Raw genomic sequence first — 18,623 nt, forward strand, 5'->3', positions numbered from 1 at the left:
CTGATTTCTGGGCCTGATCCTCCGGAAATTCTGTTTCTTTGTTGTGGGGTGGGGCCACAACATTAGTATCAAAGAAACAGAATTTCCGGAGGATGAGGCCCAGAAATCAGGATTTTAACAAGATTCCCAGGTGATTCTAATGTGCGGCCAAGGTTGAGAACCACTGCCTTAGAGAGGCGCCAGCGGTTGTCAATGATATTCTCCATTTCCCTTCACATTTTAATTTTTCTCTCCCCCTTTCTTTCTGCCTCCTGACTCTGTCTTTTTCTCCATTTTCCCTTCCTAGAGCTTTGCCCTGCTTTCTCAGTGGCATCCATGAATACTGTTAAATTAACTGGCAGTCAGATATTTCTAAAGGTTGATGTGATCTGATTAGCTTGATTTCATTGCCTTCCTTAAAAAACAACTAATGTCCAAACTACAGTGGGCCATGAGTCCTAGTCAGAACTTTATCAGCGAAACCCTGTGAAAAAGGAAAATATTTGTTATAACTAACAGGAAGATTCAAAACACACACACACACACACAGACACATTAAGCAATATGTGTCAGAAACTGGCAAATTTGATTTATATTCTCATTCTCTTTGCACTTGCTATACCCTTGCCCTGCTTTGTATTTCTTCTTATCATTCATTACAAACTAACATGCTATATATTTTACTTCTCTATATGTTTACTATTAGTCTCTCCCTACCAGAACGTGAGCTCCATGTAGGCAGTGATTTTATTAATTTTGTCTACCTTGATATCATTTTCTTGAACAGTGCCTGGCACATAGTTGGTTCTCAGTGATAATTTAACGTTAATAATTATAACTAATAATATCAATAACAAATAATAAGTGACATGTTAATATCAACAATCATATCACATTTGGTGAATGAATGAAAGAATAACTGAATAAGCTTCCTAAGAATTGACTACTTGTTCCTTTATATCCTATTTTATGTTTATGTCATAATTATAGTTCCTTGTTGCACTATGGTGAATTTTGAAAAAAAATCATGTACTAGTAATTATCTCTTCTCTATTAGTTGTAAGCTCATTGAGGAGTGGAACTTTTTTTTTAATGTATAAGGATGCCTGCTTTATTTCCTACTAAGTGACTGCATTTCAGGCTAGTGACATCACGTAACAGTCTAATTACCAGCTAATTTTGTACCTCTGAACTACACATCAGCAATCCAGTTCAGACAGGAGCAATAATGTTACAGCTAATTGGGGGCTGGGTTTTCCAAATAAATGGTCTTGGTTGGCAGAGTCCTGTAGAGTGGAACCAATGGTAAGGCCTGGGGTTGCTTTAAAGACCCCGACACCTGGTTGAAAGAGGCTAAACCTGTGCAGGTTCCTAGGCGAAGCCCTCCATCCCAAATGCTAAGAACACAGATGTTATTCTCCTTTTTGTGGTCAGTTAAGCCCAAATAAGGAGCCAAGTTAGTAGGGCCTAGGAAAGTGGACCCAAGACATACTCTTCATTGACATGTCTTCTGCCCTCATTCCCGCCCATGGGCACAGCTTTTTCTGCAGGTTCTTAGGAAAAAACTAGGCTTCTGGTAAGTAGTCTCTTTTTAGTTTTGCTTTGAAAAGAAAAGGGAATGACAGGGGTAACCAAAGTTGGGCACAGGCACCTCAGCAGAGTTCATGTAGTCTCAGCCCAGAGGAGTGCACTGGGGAGGCGGTGCTCCTCTAAGAACCAGGGCCAGATGCATTTTCTTAGAAAGATATTGGAGGGGAAGAAGTTATTAACAAAATTCCAAGCTAGTAGGGGCTGTTTGTATGAGAAGGCAGAAACTTAAAGAAGGTCAAGATCAAGGAAGAAAGAGAGATAAGAAAGGAATGAGAAGCTCTTAGTCCATGGTAAGAGCTCAATCAAAGCAAGCAGTTACTATATGAATCACCAGAGAAGAACACAAACTTCCTTTGAAATCTGAGATCCCTGCCCAAGTACCAGTTGACAAGCTAGTGTTTTCCCCTCAGACCAAAACAGACTAAGTTACCTAGAAAAAGATTTCTCACCAGAAGCTCTAAGCTGAGGCCTAACGAGGCGGCCCTATCCCTGTTCCACCTTTGTCACTGAACTGTGTGAGCCAGAGCACGGATGCACTGTCCCTTCTTGCTCACTGGGGAGGACACCTTGGCAAATACTTCACCAAGAGCTGGTGACTGAGAGAGTGAGTGATGCAGCACCAGCTCTGGCCAGGTGTGGGCGTCCGTGAATCGCAAGTAGCGTCTCCAAACATGGTGGATTCCTATGTTGCTGAGAGGATGTGCATCCTAGGGTACTAGCTGAGAAGCTAATGCAGAAAACGGTACCATAGAGAGGCTAGACACTTGGGTTATGTGATTCAGGACACGCTGGAGAAGTCCGTGGGTATAAGGAAGGAAGGGAAGGAGGAAAAGAGGGAAAGAGGGGAAGATTGAGTTTTAAGTAATGTCTCATGAGGTCGGAGGCCCACTAGTTGGACTCTTGTTTGAGCTTTTCTTCTAGGAGTCATTCAAGAGCCTTCTGCAATGGTAGGGCTGATCTCCTCCACATCCATCATGTACTTGACACAGACTGCCATGTCCAGTAGCCTTTGGCAGGTTGGTGTAATCTCTCAGGGAGTCAATCATATCATCCTCCTCCACCATGAAGAACAGAAGTGGTGCCTCCCCTTTGGCTTTGTACTTGGCAGTGATCTTCTCAGCTATTGGCTGGATCACCTGCTTGGCCACCTGGGACTTCCCATCATCCTCAGAATCTACAAAAAGGATGAGGCCAGGGCTCCAGGGCATTGGAGTCAGACAGGTCCGAGCACAGGCATGATGTTCCATGGGAACTCCCTGCAGTTCTTGCCCTCGGTCAGCACCTCCACTGGACCCTGCAGGTCCAGCATGATGAGGGTGGGAATGCCTTGGATTCTATACAGCCAGTTGAGGCACAACACTGGGCCTCCTCAGTGTAGGGGACAGCAAGCCAGGGCATCTCACTGAAGTACTATTTGAATATAAGTCCTTTGACCTGTCTGCACTAACAAGGATGACTTCAAATTTCTGACCTGCCTCCTTGATCTTCCGGTAGGATTCCACCAGGACCGGGGTGAAGCTTTGGCAGGGGGGACACCAGTGTACGGAGAAATAGACTTCCACGTGAGACCCCTCCAGGCTGCTATTCTCCATTATTTCTAAGCAGGAGCCCTGCAATGACTTCCCTGAAAAAACGGTTTAGGTCCCCAAGGGAATTCCAAATTTTCTGGGTCGCCATGAATCATCAGCAGCCCATTCCTGCACATGATCTTCCCAGTGGTGGCATCCAAGAATATTAGTGATGAATGTTGGAAATTTGATATTTGTTCCAAAGTTTAAGCTTCCTGTAGGGCATTCTCAACCAAGACATGTCACGCAGGAAGTCCTGCTATTGCTGCTGGTCCTGGTCCAAGGACACAAAGACATTTCCAGGCAGCACTGGGGTTCTGGCTCCATGACCACCAGCCAATCCCTCCTCCCCTCAGGCTCACAGCCTCTGGCCCAAGCCTCTGTATTCCCTTGTCCTGGCTCAGGCGGCCATAGACAGTGGCTAGGCTGGCATTAAGCTGCGCGCAGGGGGGGCGCTCAGGCTGCAGCCAAAATAGAGCAGCGAGTGTAATCCACCTCCTTGTTGCTTCTTGTCATCAACTTCTCAGGGAGTATCTCCCTCGTCCAGAAAGTCCTAAATCCTGGCCCACTGCAGCGGGCAATCAGACTGCAGTGGCACGGCTCCCTGGGTCTGCACAGTGGGCGAGGCCACGGTGGTGTCGGAGGCAAGAGTCAAGAGCCAGTGGTGGAACTATTTTTGTTTAATATTTATTATCCAAGCCTAAGACAGTACCTGCTAAACATTTAATGAATGAATGAACACATTCTGCCTTACAAATACTACTTGCAATATTAGCAAGATTCAATGAATTTAGTGAATTGAACAAATTATTAGTGAAATGATTTATTTTGAATGAATAAATTACTGTTATTACTGAATGAATTCCTGCCTGACTTATTTGTTTCCCATCCTAGCTATCTTATTCCAGAACATTGTCATAAAATGGGAGCTGCCCAGTAAAACACATTTGAGTATTTATAAATAAGAATTTCATTTATGAAAGATAAAACATGGGTTGTTAGGAATTATACTGGAATATTTGTTTCTCAACTTATTTTAGCATTTTGTGTTGATTTTTTTAAAATAATTAAATCTTTATTGTTCAGATTATTAGAGTTGTTTCTCTTCCCCCCCCCCCCCCATAGCTTCCCTCCACCCGGTTCCCACTGTCCTCATCCATAGGTGCACGATTTTTGTCCAGTCTCTTCCCACATCCCCCCTACCCCTTTCCCCCCAAGAATAGTTAGTCCACTCCCTTTCTATGCCCCTGATTCTATTATAATCACCAGTTCATTCCGTTCATCAGATTATTTATTCACTTGATTTTTAGATTGACTTGTTGATAGGTGTGTATTTGTTGTTCATAATTTGTATCTTTACCTTTCTCTTATTCTTCCTCTTCTTAAAGGATAACTTTCAGCATTTCATATAATACTGGTTTGGTGGTGATGAACTCCTTTAGCTTTTCCTTATCTGTGAAGCTCTTTATCTGACCTTCAGTTCTGAATGATAGCTTTGCTGGATAAAGTAATCTTGGTTGTAGGTTCTTGGTATTCATCACTTTGAATATTTCTTGCCACTCCCTTCTGGCCTGCAAAGTTTCTGTTGAGAAATCAGCTGACAGTCGTATGGGTACTCCCTTGTAGGTAACTGACTGTCTTTCTCTTGCTGCTTTTAAGATTCTCTCTTTGTCTTTTGCTCTTGGCATTTTAATTATGATGTGTCTTGGTGTGGTCCTCTTTGGATTCCTTTTGTTTGGGTTTCTCTGCACTTCCTGGACTTGTAAGTCTGTTTCTTTCATCAGGTAGGGGAAGTTTTCTGTCATTATTTCTTCAAATAGGTTTTCAATATCTTGCTCTCTCTCTTCTTCTGGCACCCCTATAATTTGCATGCTGGTACGCTTGAAGCTGTCCCAGAGGCTCCTTACACTGTCTTCGTATTTTTGGATTCTTTGTTCGTTTTGCTTTTCCAATTGGGTGTTTTTTGCTTCTTTGTATTTCAAATCGTTGACTTGATTCTTGCGATCCTCTAGTCTGCTGTTGGAACTCTGCATAATATCCTTTATTTCAGTCAGTGTATGCTTAATTTCTAGTTGGTCCTTTTTCATAACCCTCGATGGTCTCACTAGATTTCTTGAGGATCTCACTACATTAATCGACGGTCTCACCTGTCTTTTTGAGTGTCTTACTAAATTTGTCAGCGGTTTCTAGAAAGTTCTTGAAAAACCTTAAAAGTGTGGTTTTGAACTCTATATTCAATAGTTTGCTTTCCTCCATTTCTGTCATTTGTGTCCTGTTTCTTTGTCTCCGCATTTTGGCTGCTTCCCTGTGTTGATAGAGTGGCTTTGTATGCTAGGTGTCCTATAGGGCCCAGTGGCTCAGCCTCCCCAGTTACCTGAGGTGGACACTCTTGGTGCACCCCCTTGTGGGCTTTGTGCACAGTCTTGTTGTAGTTAAGTCTTGATTGTTGTAGGTATCACTGGGCGGAATTGACCTCCAGGCCAATTGGCTGTGAGAATCAGCTGGGTCTGCAGTGGGAGAACTTCTGTGCTGGAGACACCCCTCTGGGGCAAGACTTGTTTCAGTGGGACTTTGGTGCTCACTGAGTATGCCCCCTGAATGTGTCCTTTGTCGATCTGAGGAGCTGCAATCTGGATGGTCCCACTTTGACCACCAGGCACACTGGCTCCTGGATCTCTAAGGAGGTGCAAATCTAGCCTCTGCCTGAGGCTATCCAGCAGGAGCCAGGTGTGAAGCAATGCAAGTTGCCAGGGGCCTTGGGCCAGCTGCAATTTGTTAGGTAATTTTCAGATTGCAAAGGGCCAGGCCTTTCATATGCAAAAGCGTCCGTGTGTGGCTTGTGGCTTGGGCGGGGTGGGGTGGGGTCCCAGGGGATCAACAGGGCGGAGCAAGCAGCTATGGCTGCCCTCAGAGGTCCTGCTTCTCAGTGTCCCGGCAATCACTGCAAGCACCTCTGAGAGAAAGCCGCCCTCGAGTTCCCACCGATGCCAGACAGTCCAGTTTCTCCCGTATGAGTCTCGGTCTCCAGAGACTTGCCCAGAACTGGAGCTCAGAGCTTGAGCCTCCCTCCCAATTGAAAAAGACAACTGTGTCCTCAGCCGGCAGCCCTCTCTGCATGCGCCTCCGTACTTCTGTACTTCCGCACCGCACCTCCTCTGAGTCTCCGTATGCTTTTATCTTTCCTTCTAGTTGTAGAATTTCCACTCAGCCGGCCTTCCTGTGGTTTTGGATGATGTCCGTTCCATCTTTTAGTTGTATTCTTTTTAAATTTTTTTATTTTATTTTATTTTTTAGTTGTATTCTTGAAGTGGTTGTGCGAGGCACCAATCTCCGGTGTTTACCAGTGCCGCCATCTTGTTTTTGTTTTTTTTCTGTGTGTTGATATTTTGATGTGGAAACTAAGATTCCCATGTCTTAGTCCTTAAAATTTTTAGTTTAGGATGTTAATTGTGGGTAGGATGAATTATAATAAATAAAATAATTGCTTGGTTATAATACAAGTGATGTCTCCTTTACTTACTTTTTTGCTTTCTGTCCAATTATTTATTTGTCTTCCCTACTGTAATGCGGTTTTATTACACTTTATTCTTGGTGTTTACAGCAAGTATGTATTATTGAATACATATCAGTAATATGTATTCAAAGATAGGTTTTTACATTTTCTTTAAAAATTTTTCAAAATTAAAGTTTATAATCAATATTATTTATATTATTTTCAGGTGTACAGTATAGTTGTTAGACAATCATGTACTTTACAAAGTGATTTCTTCCGATATTTCCAGTACCCACCTGGCAACATACTTATTACAATATTATTGACTATATTTCCTATGTTGTAGTTACATTCCCATGACTATTTTGTAACTACCAGTTTGTATTTCTTAGTTCCTTCACCTTTTTCACCCAGCCTCCCAACCCCCCACACATCTAGCAACTATCAGTCTGATCTTTGTATCTTTGAGTGTTTCTATTCTGTTTGTTCATTTATTTCACTCTTTTATTTTCCACATATAAATGAAATCGTATGGTATTTATCTTTCTCTGTCTGATTTATTTCACTTAGCATACCCTCTAAGTCCATCTGTGCTGTTGCAAATGGCAAGGTTTTATTCTTTTTTATGGCCAAGTAATATTCCATGGTTTCTCTGTACTGCTGCTTTTTTATCCACTCATCTATTTTATTAATTTATTTTTTTATTGATTTCAGAGACGAAGGGAGAGGGAAAGAGAGATACAGAAACATCAGTGATGAGAGAGAATCATTGATCGGCTGCCCTTTGCATGCCCCCCACTGGGGATTGAGCCTGCAACCTGGGCATATGCCCTAACTGGGAATCAAACTATGATCTCCTGGTTCATAGGTTGATGCTCAACCACTGATCACACCAGCTTGGCAATCCACTCATTTATTGATGGGCACTTTGATTACTTCCATATCTTGGCTATTGTAAATAACACTGCAGTGAACATAGGGGTGCATATATTCTTTTGAATTATATTTTGGGTTTCTTCAGATATATACCCAGAAGTGGAATCACTGGGTCATAGGCAGTTTCATTTTTATTTTTATTTATTTATTTATATATATATTTTAAAGTATATTTTATTTTTTTTACAGAGAGGAAGGGAGAAGGAGAGGGATAGAGAGTTAGAAACATCGATGAGAGAGAAACATCGATTCAGCTGCCTCTTGCACACTCCCTACTGGGGATGTGTCTGCAACCAAGGTACATGCCCTTGACCAGAATCGAACCTGGGACCCTTCAGTCCACAGGCTGATGCTCTATCCACTGAACCAAACCAATCAGGGCGGCAGTTTCATTTTTAATTTTGAGGAACCTCCATACTGTTTTCCATAGTGGCTACACTGATCTGCATTTCCACCAGTAGTGCACTAGGGTTCCCTTTTCTTCAACATTCTCTCCAACACTTTTTTGTTGATTTATTGATGATAGCCATTCTGACAGGTGTGAGGTGATATCCCATTGTGGTTTTAATTTTCAATTCTCTGATGACTAGTGATGTTCAGCATCTTTTCATATATCTATTAGCCATTTGTATGTTCTCTTTGGAGAAGTGTCTATCTGTTCTCGCCCATTTTTTTTTAATTGAATTGTTTGATTTTTTGGTGTTGAGTTGTATGAATTCTTTATAAATTTTGGATATTAATACCTTATTGGATCTATCATTGGTGAATATGTTCTTCCATTCATAGGTTGTGTTTTTGTTTTGTTGATGGTTTCCTTTGCTGTGCAGAATCATTTTAGTTCGATGTAGTCCCATTTGTTTATTTTTTTCTTTTGTCTCCCTTGTCTAAGGAGATAAATAAATATTGCTAAAAGAAATGTTTCTTTTACTGCCTATGTTTTCTTTTAGAAGTTTTATGGTTTTGAGTGTTTTAAGTCTTTAATCCATTTTGAGATTATTCTTGTATATGGTGTAAGAAGGTGCTCTATTTTTACTTTTTGCAACTGTCCAGTTTTGCAAGCACTGTTTACTGAATATATGGTCTTTATATATTCTTGCTGCCTTTATAATATATTAATTAACCATATAGGTGTGGGTTTATTTATCGCTCTCTATACTGTTCAACTGATCGACGTGTCTGGTTTTTTTTTTTTTTGCCAGTACCATACTGTTTTGATTACTATAGCCGTATAGTATTGTTTGATATCAAAGATATGTTTTGAAAGAATGATTATAATGACATATTATTTGTTGAGTGATTACCACATCAGGCTTGTACATGTTGTACCCCATTTAATCTTTGTAGCAGTCATATCAAGTAGTACTATAATTATTCCCATTTTATGGATGAGGGAGCTCAGACTTATAGAAGTTAAGAAATTTGCCAAATATCACAGAGCTGGTAAGCAGAAGAGGCCTGAGTCATTGAAAACAATGGGTCCTGGGGACTTGGGCATCCTCACACAATCAAATCAAAATTACAGCTAAACTACAGAACAACCATCATTCAGAACCACATGAAATCTGGACAAACAGAAATCCTACAACTAAGGATTTAAAGAAAAAGCCAAGACTGGTAGGAGGGACAGAAATGTGGTAAAGGGCTGGTCCACATACCCACATTTGGCAGATAAAAGTTGGGAGCGATATCTTGGCTATGGAAGTACCCCCTAAGAAGCGAGGAGTCCCCGTCATCCTTCCCCAAGTCCAGGTTTCCAGGAAGACAAGTCCCCATTACTTCTGGCTGTAAAAATCAGCATGGATTTGGCTGAGACAGTGGGCTGTTGGAATCCCAGGCATTCCTATTAAAGCAGTGGTTCTCAACCTTGGCTGCACATTAGAATCACCTGGGAATCTTTTTAAAATCCTGATTTCTGGGCCTCATCCTCCAGAAATTCTGTTTCTTTGTTATGGGGTGGGGCCACAACATTAGTAACAAAGAAACAGAATTTCCGGAGGATGAGGCCCAGAAATCAGGATTTTAAAAAGATCCCCAGGTGATTCTAATGTGCAGCCAAGGTTGAGAACCACTGTATTAAAGGGTCCATACATTGACTTATTTTAACTCGGTTGCTCTGAGCTCTAGTATTGGGGCAGCAGCTCAAAAGGCACCAAGGCCATTTAGGGAGAAACTGAGTTGTCTGGTATCAGAGTGAGAGCTTAAGGGTGGTTTTCTCCTGGACAGTGCTGGCAGAGGCTATTGTTGTGTGTGTGTGTGTGTGTGTGTGTGTGTGTGTGTATGTGTGTGTGTTTTGAGCCCTCCCCCCATGGAGCCAGTGGGCAGGTGCCATATCTGTCTCCATCAACCTGGGTATCACCATTCACCCTACTGGTAATACACTGAGGCCCTGCCCTACCCAACTAGCGGACCTATCCAAGTTGTTTCCAATGTTTTTTTTCCATACAGATGGTCTGTCTTGGCTTATGCTCCAGACTTCCCTAAAATCTCTCAAACAAGCAGCATGTGGCCTCAGCATGCCCCATAACCCTTGCTAAGTGGCCTCAGGCCTAGCACTAGTGGTAGCCAGCCTTGGTTTGCAGCTTGATCTCTCCTGGGCACCTTTAAGCCCAGCACAAGTAGAAGCCATCTGTAGATTGCTTTGTTGTTCATAATCGATGGCCCCAGGCAGAGCACATGTGGTAGCTGACCTTGGCCTGCACCTTCCAGGAGGCCCCAGAGCCAGCGCACCCAGTGGACAGCTTCAGACCATGCTGTAGCACCATTCAAACACCTTCATGAGTAACACACTCAAGGAGTGGACTCAGCAGTTACCAGAGTAAAATCTTAGATATTTCCTGTAGCAATATTTTTTCTGATATATCTCCTAGGGCAAGGGAAACAAAAGAAAAAAAATAAACAAATGGAACTGCATCAAACTAAACATTTTTCACAGCAAGAGAAATCACGAGCAAAATGAAAAGACAACCCACTGAATAGGAAGACACATTCACCAATGTTACTTCTGATAAGGAGTTAATATTCTAAAATTTATGAAGAACTCAAACAACTCAACACCAAAAAATAACCCCCCCCCAAAATAATCCAATTTCAAAACAGGCAAAGCACCTGATTAGACACTTCTCCAAAGAAGATGCACAGATGGCCAATATACATATGAAACGATGCAAATGTCACTAATTATCAGAGAAATGCAAATTAAAACCACAATGAGATATCACCTCACACCTCTCAGAATGGCTATCATTAATAAATCCACAAATGACAAGTGTTGGTGAGGATGTTGAGAAAAGGGAACCCTAGTGCACTGTTGGCCATAATGCCGATTGGTACAGCTACTATGGAAAACAGTCTAGAGTTTCCTCAAAAACTTAAAAATGTAACTGCCTTTTGACCCAGCTACTCTACTTCTGGGATTATATCCAAAGAAAATTGAAACACAGATTTGAAAGAATATATGCACCCCTGTGTTCATTGCAGTTCTATTTATAATAGCCAAGATTGGAAGGAGCTCAAGTGCTCCTCAGCACTTGATAAGTGCGGGGGAAAAGCTTGTGTTACATTTACACAATGGGAATACTACTCAACCATAAAAAGAAGAAAATCTTACCTTTTGTAATAGCATAGATGGACCTGGAGAGTATTATGCTGAATGAGATAAGCCAGTTAGAAAAACACAAGTACCGTGTGATTTCACTCATATGTGGCATCTAATGAACAAACATAAACTAACAATGTGGAGACAGACTCATGGATACAGAGAACAGAATGTGTGAGAAGGTGAAGGGATTGGGCAAGGAAAAAAAGACTGATGAACACAGACAACAGTATAGTGATTGCCCAAGGGAAGGAGGCATGGGGGGAGGTAGAAGAAGGTAAAGGGGTATAAATGGTGATGGAAGAAGACGACTTGACTTGGGGTAGTAAACACAATACAATATTCAGATGATGTATTGTAGAATTGTACACCTGGAACTTGTATAATTTTATTAACCAATGTCACCCCAATAAATTCAGATAAAAAAACAAAAACAATGAGATACCATTTCACCTATTAGAATGACCAAAATCCAGAACACTGACAACACCAAATGTTGTGGAGGATCTGAGTAAGAGTTGCTGCTGGTAATGTAAAATGGTATAGCCACTTTAAAAGACAGAAGTTATTGTGTGGTTTTTTTTTTCTTCAGTATTAGTCACTTTATTTTCTCTTTTCTGTGGTTGTAAGAAATATGTTGCCATTCTAAAACAATAGATTTTAGTAATAACATTTTTATATTTTCAGCTATCAAATTTCTCAAAGACATCCAGTATATACTCTATCATATTTTTAAAAAATCATTATTGATTTTAGAGAGAGGAAGGGAGAAGGAGAGATAGAAATGTCAATAAGAGAGAAACATCTATTGGCTGTCTCTTGCACATTCCCTACTGGGGATTGAGCCTACAACCTGGGCATATGCCCTGACTATGAATCAAACCGCAACCTGGGCATATGCCCTGACTAAAAATCTATCCAGTGACCCCCTGGTACATGGGATGATGCTCAACTAATTAAGCCACACTGGTCACACCACTCTATCACATTTTAAACATTATTTCCCCAACATTCTTCATAGAAGCTAAATAATGGATTTCATTAATCCCATTTTACAAATAATGAAATCTCATAACATATAACATACTGCATGCTAAAGAGAGCATGTTTTCATGAAGAGAAAAGTCTTGAAACTTCCTTCAACATTTCTCAAAATTACTGTCTTTTGCTCTTCTAGAAGTTTTGTTTTTTTTTAAAAACTGAACATCTTACCATATCATCTATCAATTATGTTTCTTGCTATTTACCCACATGAGTTGAAAAAATGTCCACACAAAAACCTGCACATGAATGTTTTTATAGCAGCTCTATTCATAATTGTCAAAACTTGAATGCAACCAAAATGAATGAATAAAAGAACTGTGGTACCTCCATGCCAATGTTATTCAGTGCCATTAAGAAATGAATAATCAAGCTTTGAAAAAACATGGAGAAATCTTATGACATATTATTAAGTGAAAGAAGACTATCTGAAAAGGCTATATACTGTGTGATAACGAATGAGTTTCTAGAGAGGCAAAACTGTGGGGACAGTAAAAGAATTGGTGGCAGAGATTTGGGGGAAGGGAGGGAATTTTAGGACAATGACATTGTCCTATATCAGTGACGGCGAACCTATGACATGCGTGTCAGAGGTGACACGCGAAATCATTTTTTTGGTTGATTTTTCTTTGTTAAATGGCATTTAAATATATAAAATAAATATCAAAAATATAAATCTTTGTTTTACTATTGTTGCAAATATCAAAAAATTTCTATATGTGACACGGCACCAGAGTTAAGTTAGGGTTTTTCAAAATGCTGACACGCCAAGCTCAAAAGGTTCGCCATCACTGTCCTATATGGTACTATAAGAATGGATACATATCATTATACATTTGTCAGAATCTGTAGAATGTACAACACCAGGTATAAACTATGGGCTTTGGTTGACAACAATATGTCAATGTTGGTTTATCAGTTGTAACAAATGTACAAATATTGGAGGGTAGGGAAATAGGTGCCCTGGAAAGGATGGGAATATATGGGAGCTTCCTGTACTCAGATTTTCTGTGAACCTAAAACTAGTCTAAAAACAAAGTCAATTAATTAAAAAATAGAATTTATAACACAAAGAGTGAGCCCTAATGTAAACTATAGACTTTAATTAATAATAAAAATATAGCCTGACTGGCATGACTCAGTGGTTGAGCATCAACTTAAGAACCAGGAGGTCACAGTTGATTCCCAGTCAGGGCACATGGCCAGGTTACGGGCTTGATCCCCAATAGGGGTTGTGCAGGAGGCAGCGATCAATGATTATTTCTCATCATTGATGTTTCTATCTTTCTCTCCCTTCTTCTCTGAAATCAATTTTAAAAATTATTTTTAAAAGTAGCTGTATCCTCAGAGGTAGTGAATACAGATTCTGGACCAGGAGTTCTGCTTTCAGGGTTTTTGTGGAGGAGCAGATGAGGGACATGGGCCAGGGCAGGGTCTGCAAAGATGCCTTCTGTGTCCAGGGATGTCTCTTTGTCCTGTCTGGGTTGTAAGTTTCTTGGTCACTGCCCTTGTTCTTCTGGGTTGGACTTTTCATTTCAGACAGAACTCTCTCTGGCTTTGTCTAAGATGGCTTATAGCCTCTGAGGTTCTGCAGCCATTTATGAAATTTTCTAAGTTATCCTTGGTGAGGACTTAATAAAGCCTGGTTATTATTAATCATGTATGAGTATTTGAAATATGGGAATTACTGTCTTAAAACCTTTAAATTCTATTCACAGACATTTGGTGGAAATTTACTTGGTATTTAAGTGAATTTGTCTAAAATTTTATGTCTATGTAGATTGAAGGAACTAGCTAAATACTAAAATGATAAGTTTGTTAATTTACTATTCTAACAAGTTTTCATATCAATTCACAGTTACTTTGTTACAGAAACGGTTTGTAAATTCTACAATCTAAATATATAAAAGCCTAAGCGACTGTCCAACTGTTCGACCATCTGACCAGTAGCTATGACACACAATGACCATCAGGGGCAGACGCTCAGCGCAGGGGCTGCTGAGCTGTGGTGACTTGGCAGCTACAGTTCTCGGGTGATGCACCCGGAACCAGAGAAGAGGGAACCCAATTCCAGGGTGCATTACCCGAGAACCGCCCTTTCGCAATCCGGGACCCCTCAGGGGATGTCGGAGAGCCAGTTTTGGCCTGATCCCTGAAGGCTAGGCCGAGGGACCCCACCAGTGCACGAATCTGTGCACTGGGCCTCTAGTAGTAAATATAAAATACATTCCCTTGCTAAACCATTTTTTCTATAATATAAATAAGGACACTGACTTCCTTATTTTCTTATATATATAGCTATTTATTTTTCCCCTTAAAAAAACATAATTTATTTTTTAGCTTCTTAGGCAGTAGAATTAAGGGAAGAACTCTAGTTTGAAAAATACTTAAGTTTATTTGATCCCAAAAGAATGAAATAATGTCCAATCTTATTGCAATTGGTAGTTCAATACAACACAAAAAATCTTTAAAAATGTATTCGAAAAGTCCCAAGTTTTGTGACTATTTGTATATCTGATATGAGTTAATATCAATGAAAATATTTTGGTCCATTTTATGGACCTGTTAGTCATTGTGTACACTGAGTTATTTTTAATTTTGCTATTAAATAATTTGTTTAATATTAAGTAGTGAAAGAACATTTGGATATTAGATCTTGAGGGAAAAGTGGGTGACAGATCATAAGTTATCAAATACAAGTTTCAAAAATAGACATCCATTCTTACTAATGCAAGACATAGAGTTTTACTATCTAGTTAAAAAATTTTAAGTTGAGTTATTTGTGTGTGGTTGAAATGATAAAGATTTTATTGCCATTTTAAGTTATCAGCATTAAAAAAGCAATTAACAAAATTCCATTAATAAAAAAGACAAAATACTTTTTAGCATGCAAATATTTATTAACAGAAACTACAATAATACAAGGAATATTTTCTTACACACAAAATTAAAGACCCAAACACTAAAAACGATTTCTCATATTCTAATAATCAGTGGGGTGATGGAGGCATCAGTGAATGTCATTGCAAATACATGTGAACATTACATGAAATGCACAATTAGTTTCATCTCAGCAGTAGGCAGCCACCTCTTTTTTGGTACAGCCTATATTACAACACTTATCAGATAATAGGTAAGAGGCCTGTCTCTTTTTTAGGAAATGTTTAACTAAGCGTATGTTTTTTAATTCTGAAAGACTTTTGTTTTCTGCCTCACTTTGTCTCTGGAGACCATTTTTCTTAAATTCTTCAAAGTTAAGATTTATATCCTTTGATGAAGCTTGTTGTAGTAGCTCTTCCAATAATGGCTGCCTCTCAGCCAGTGTTGTCTGAGAACTAGGAATGAATTCCATCCTCATATTTAAGGGTTCTGAATTCTTGGTGGTGGAAAATGGCACGATTTCTAAGTTAAAAAAAAAAAAAGAGGAAAAGAAAAAATACTCATGTCAATGGACATCAGGAAAACTAAAAATTTGCATAGATATAAAGGAAAGCATTGTCTCAATAAAATTAAATATCAACATAATCAGCAAGTATCCTAATATGTAAACAATTTAGTTCATATAGTTGGGCAGTTTAAAATACTACAAATTTACCAAGTTTATAATGCTTTATTCCACTTGGACCACCTGTTACTTCTCCTTATGTCCCCTTAATGCTTTCATCAAAGGTCTGCACCTCTCCCCGACATAGCTGAAGTCATCTTGGTCATTAAAAACAGTTGGACTGCATACTAATTTTTCTTACCTGAGTAATTTTCTTCCATTGCTAAGTAACTTACCATTGAGTTATAATAATCCTTGAAGAGTATATTAGTTATTTTAAACTATCAAATATTCTATGGTGGAAAATTACTGCTTCAAGATAAAGTTAAAAAGGCAGAATTTTCAACTGCTCCAATCTCTTAGGGTGGTGAAACCAGTCCTTGACACCCTCATACATATACTATTTAACGATTTCACTTTTTCAGAATATTTACTCCAAATTGTAGCTGAGCCCCTTGTGATTTTAATGCCCCTAGTATTTTTGACAGCTAGAATTAAATAATTTAATTCTTAATCAGGTCTTTGTTCACATGTTAAGCACTTTTCCTACTCAACTCTTTTGTTCTCATGAATGCACTCAAGTTGCTGATGTACTATCTCTTTGTCAAGCAGGAAATAACTACAGGTTCACCAGGAGAATTTTTGAGTTTGTTTTGCAGAAGGAAAGAATATCTTCAAAGTAGCTGAGACGAGCTGTTGACACTCAGGAGTCTGCTATAAAAAAGCATCATCTATTACTAAAGATATACAGACTTCTCTGTCAGTTCCCTGGAACTCTCCTTCCCCTACGCCCTAACTACATAAAAACTCCCTACTTTTGCTTTTAGGGACAGATGGATTTGTGAGATCTTGCTCTCCCATTCTGTCACCTCAGTCAAATTGAATACACCTTTCTCTATCTCCAAGAACCAGTGTCTCAATGTTTTGGCCTACTAGCACATTAATAAACACTCCTGAATTTTGGGCGGTGATTCTGCAACAAAATTATTTAGCTGTTTGTCTGAAGGGCAAACTTCCTTTGACTCTTGGTCCCTTGCGGGTTCTCCTGAAGGTGACAAGGCCCTTTTCTTTATCTTCAATCCCTTCTCTTACAAATGAATTTCAAGACCCAGTTCAAAGCTGTGGGGCCCTTGCTGGTGTGGCTCAGTTGGTTGAGTTTCGTCCCATGCACCTAGAGTTTGCTAGTTCCATTCTTGGTCAGGCCCATGCCTGCCTTGGGGGTGGGCTCAATCCCCAGTAGGAGTTGTGCAGGAGGCAACCAATCAGTGTTTCACCGATTGATGTTTCTCTAACTCATCAATGTTTCTCTCTCTTTCCCCCTCTACCTCTCTAAAATATCAGTAAAACCATATAAATAAAAGCAGTGGGAAGCTAGGCTCTCCCCTTTGGTGAAGTATTAAAAAAAATACATAAAATAAAACAAAAGAGGAGGTTTTCAATGGCATGGGCCATGGCCCAGCATTTTATTTATTTATTTATTTATTTATTTATTTATTTATTTATTTATTTATTTTACAGAGGAAGAGAGTTGTTAAATCCAAGGCTTCATGTCCACCTCTCCAGGACCCTATGGGGGGCTCTTGAGTTCTGCGTCAGACATATTTGATAACCGGTTCACACCTCACTGCCACCTGTCCTCTCAAGATGCCCTGTCCAGTTGCCCCAGCCGGTAGCACTCCTGCTCTTCAGGCCACAGACCTTGACTCTGGGGTCTAACCCCAATTTGCCCTGCCTTTTACGGGTCTTTGGGCAGCCTTATCTCTTCTGTGGCTATCCTCTTCTCCCCACCAAGTCTGCCTTGCTGCCAAGAGGCGAAGGGCATGCCTCTCAGATAAAATTGTTTACTGTTCCCATAGTTTTCCCTTGCTCTGGTAAGATCCCTGGTAAGACCCTTACTAGAAAAGCAAGTTATAAAGGGAACAATCCAAATTTTTAGGAACCAGCAGCTCTCACCTGCAGATGGTCCAGATCTTGGCTTACGCTGCTTCCTCATGTCCTCTGCCCAGATGTGAGTGCCGCAGACATGGATGTAGAAACGGACTAATTCGAGGTTGCACTTAGTAAAAATTTCCATGTCCTCGCCTCGGCTCTCTCTGGGAAGTTGGCTCAGTAGCAGCCAACTTCCTAGTAGGTGGAACAAGAACAGGCGCAGCATCCTGGACCTTATCTCTCTTGCTCTGGGCATTTCAGCCTTTGTCTAGAGACTGTAGCTGCTGCCACCTACTAGCCTCTGCCAGTATGCCAATCCTGGACTTTAGGATACTTTCCCTTGGCTCCACCAAGCTTTTATAGCTCTCAGGCTACCACTTAGACCTTGAGGCAATGGTCCAAGCTCCACCTCTTTCCCCACCCAGCTCCTTGTAATCCACTACTCCTACCCCTCTTCCCCAGCTCTAATTTATCTTTCCAACCTTTCTTCCATTTGCCCATCTTTCTGTTCTTGGCCCTCTTATAGTTGTATTTTTTCCCCTCTTTCCTTATCCTCAAGCCATTTTGTATACTTATGTAAAGCTAGTCAATATTTGAAGTATTTCCTTTATTATAAAGCTAGGATGGCCATTACACTAAATTTATCAACAAAAATAAAATAGAAATTGCCCAGCCGGTGTGGCTTAGTGGTTGAGCATCAACCCACGAACCAGGAGGTTACAGTTCAATTCCTGGTCACGATACATGCCTGGGTTGTAGGCTCAATCTTCAGTATAGGGCATGCAGGAGGCAGCTGATCAATGATTCTCTCATATCATTGATGTTTCTCTCTCCCTCTCCCTTCCTCTCTGAAATCAATAAAAATATATTTTAAAAAATAAACAGAAATTATTCATACTCTTACAACCTAGAGTTCTCCAGTATGAACATTTGTTGCATAACCTGTTG

The 18,623-nt window shown here is 40.1% G+C and overlaps 1 protein-coding gene and 1 pseudogene across 1 annotated transcript; both read right to left on the minus strand.

Moving 5' to 3' along the window:
- Positions 1–2,497: 2,497 nt before the first annotated feature.
- Positions 2,498–9,339, minus strand: LOC118667738 (annotated as a pseudogene).
- A 5,754-nt stretch (positions 9,340–15,093) lies between these two features.
- Positions 15,094–17,983, minus strand: LOC118667739 (prorelaxin-like). Its single transcript, XM_036331504.1, has 2 exons — positions 17,700–17,983; positions 15,094–15,604 (listed from the first exon to the last, which is right to left on the minus strand). Exons 1-2 carry the CDS (start codon positions 17,929–17,931, stop codon positions 15,273–15,275), a joined length of 564 nt encoding a protein of 187 aa, XP_036187397.1. The 5' UTR covers positions 17,932–17,983; the 3' UTR covers positions 15,094–15,272.
- Positions 17,984–18,623: the final 640 nt, after the last annotated feature.

Source organism: Myotis myotis, unplaced genomic scaffold, assembly GCF_014108235.1.
Source record: "Myotis myotis isolate mMyoMyo1 unplaced genomic scaffold, mMyoMyo1.p scaffold_m19_p_12, whole genome shotgun sequence".
Lineage (NCBI taxonomy): Eukaryota > Metazoa > Chordata > Mammalia > Chiroptera > Vespertilionidae > Myotis > Myotis myotis.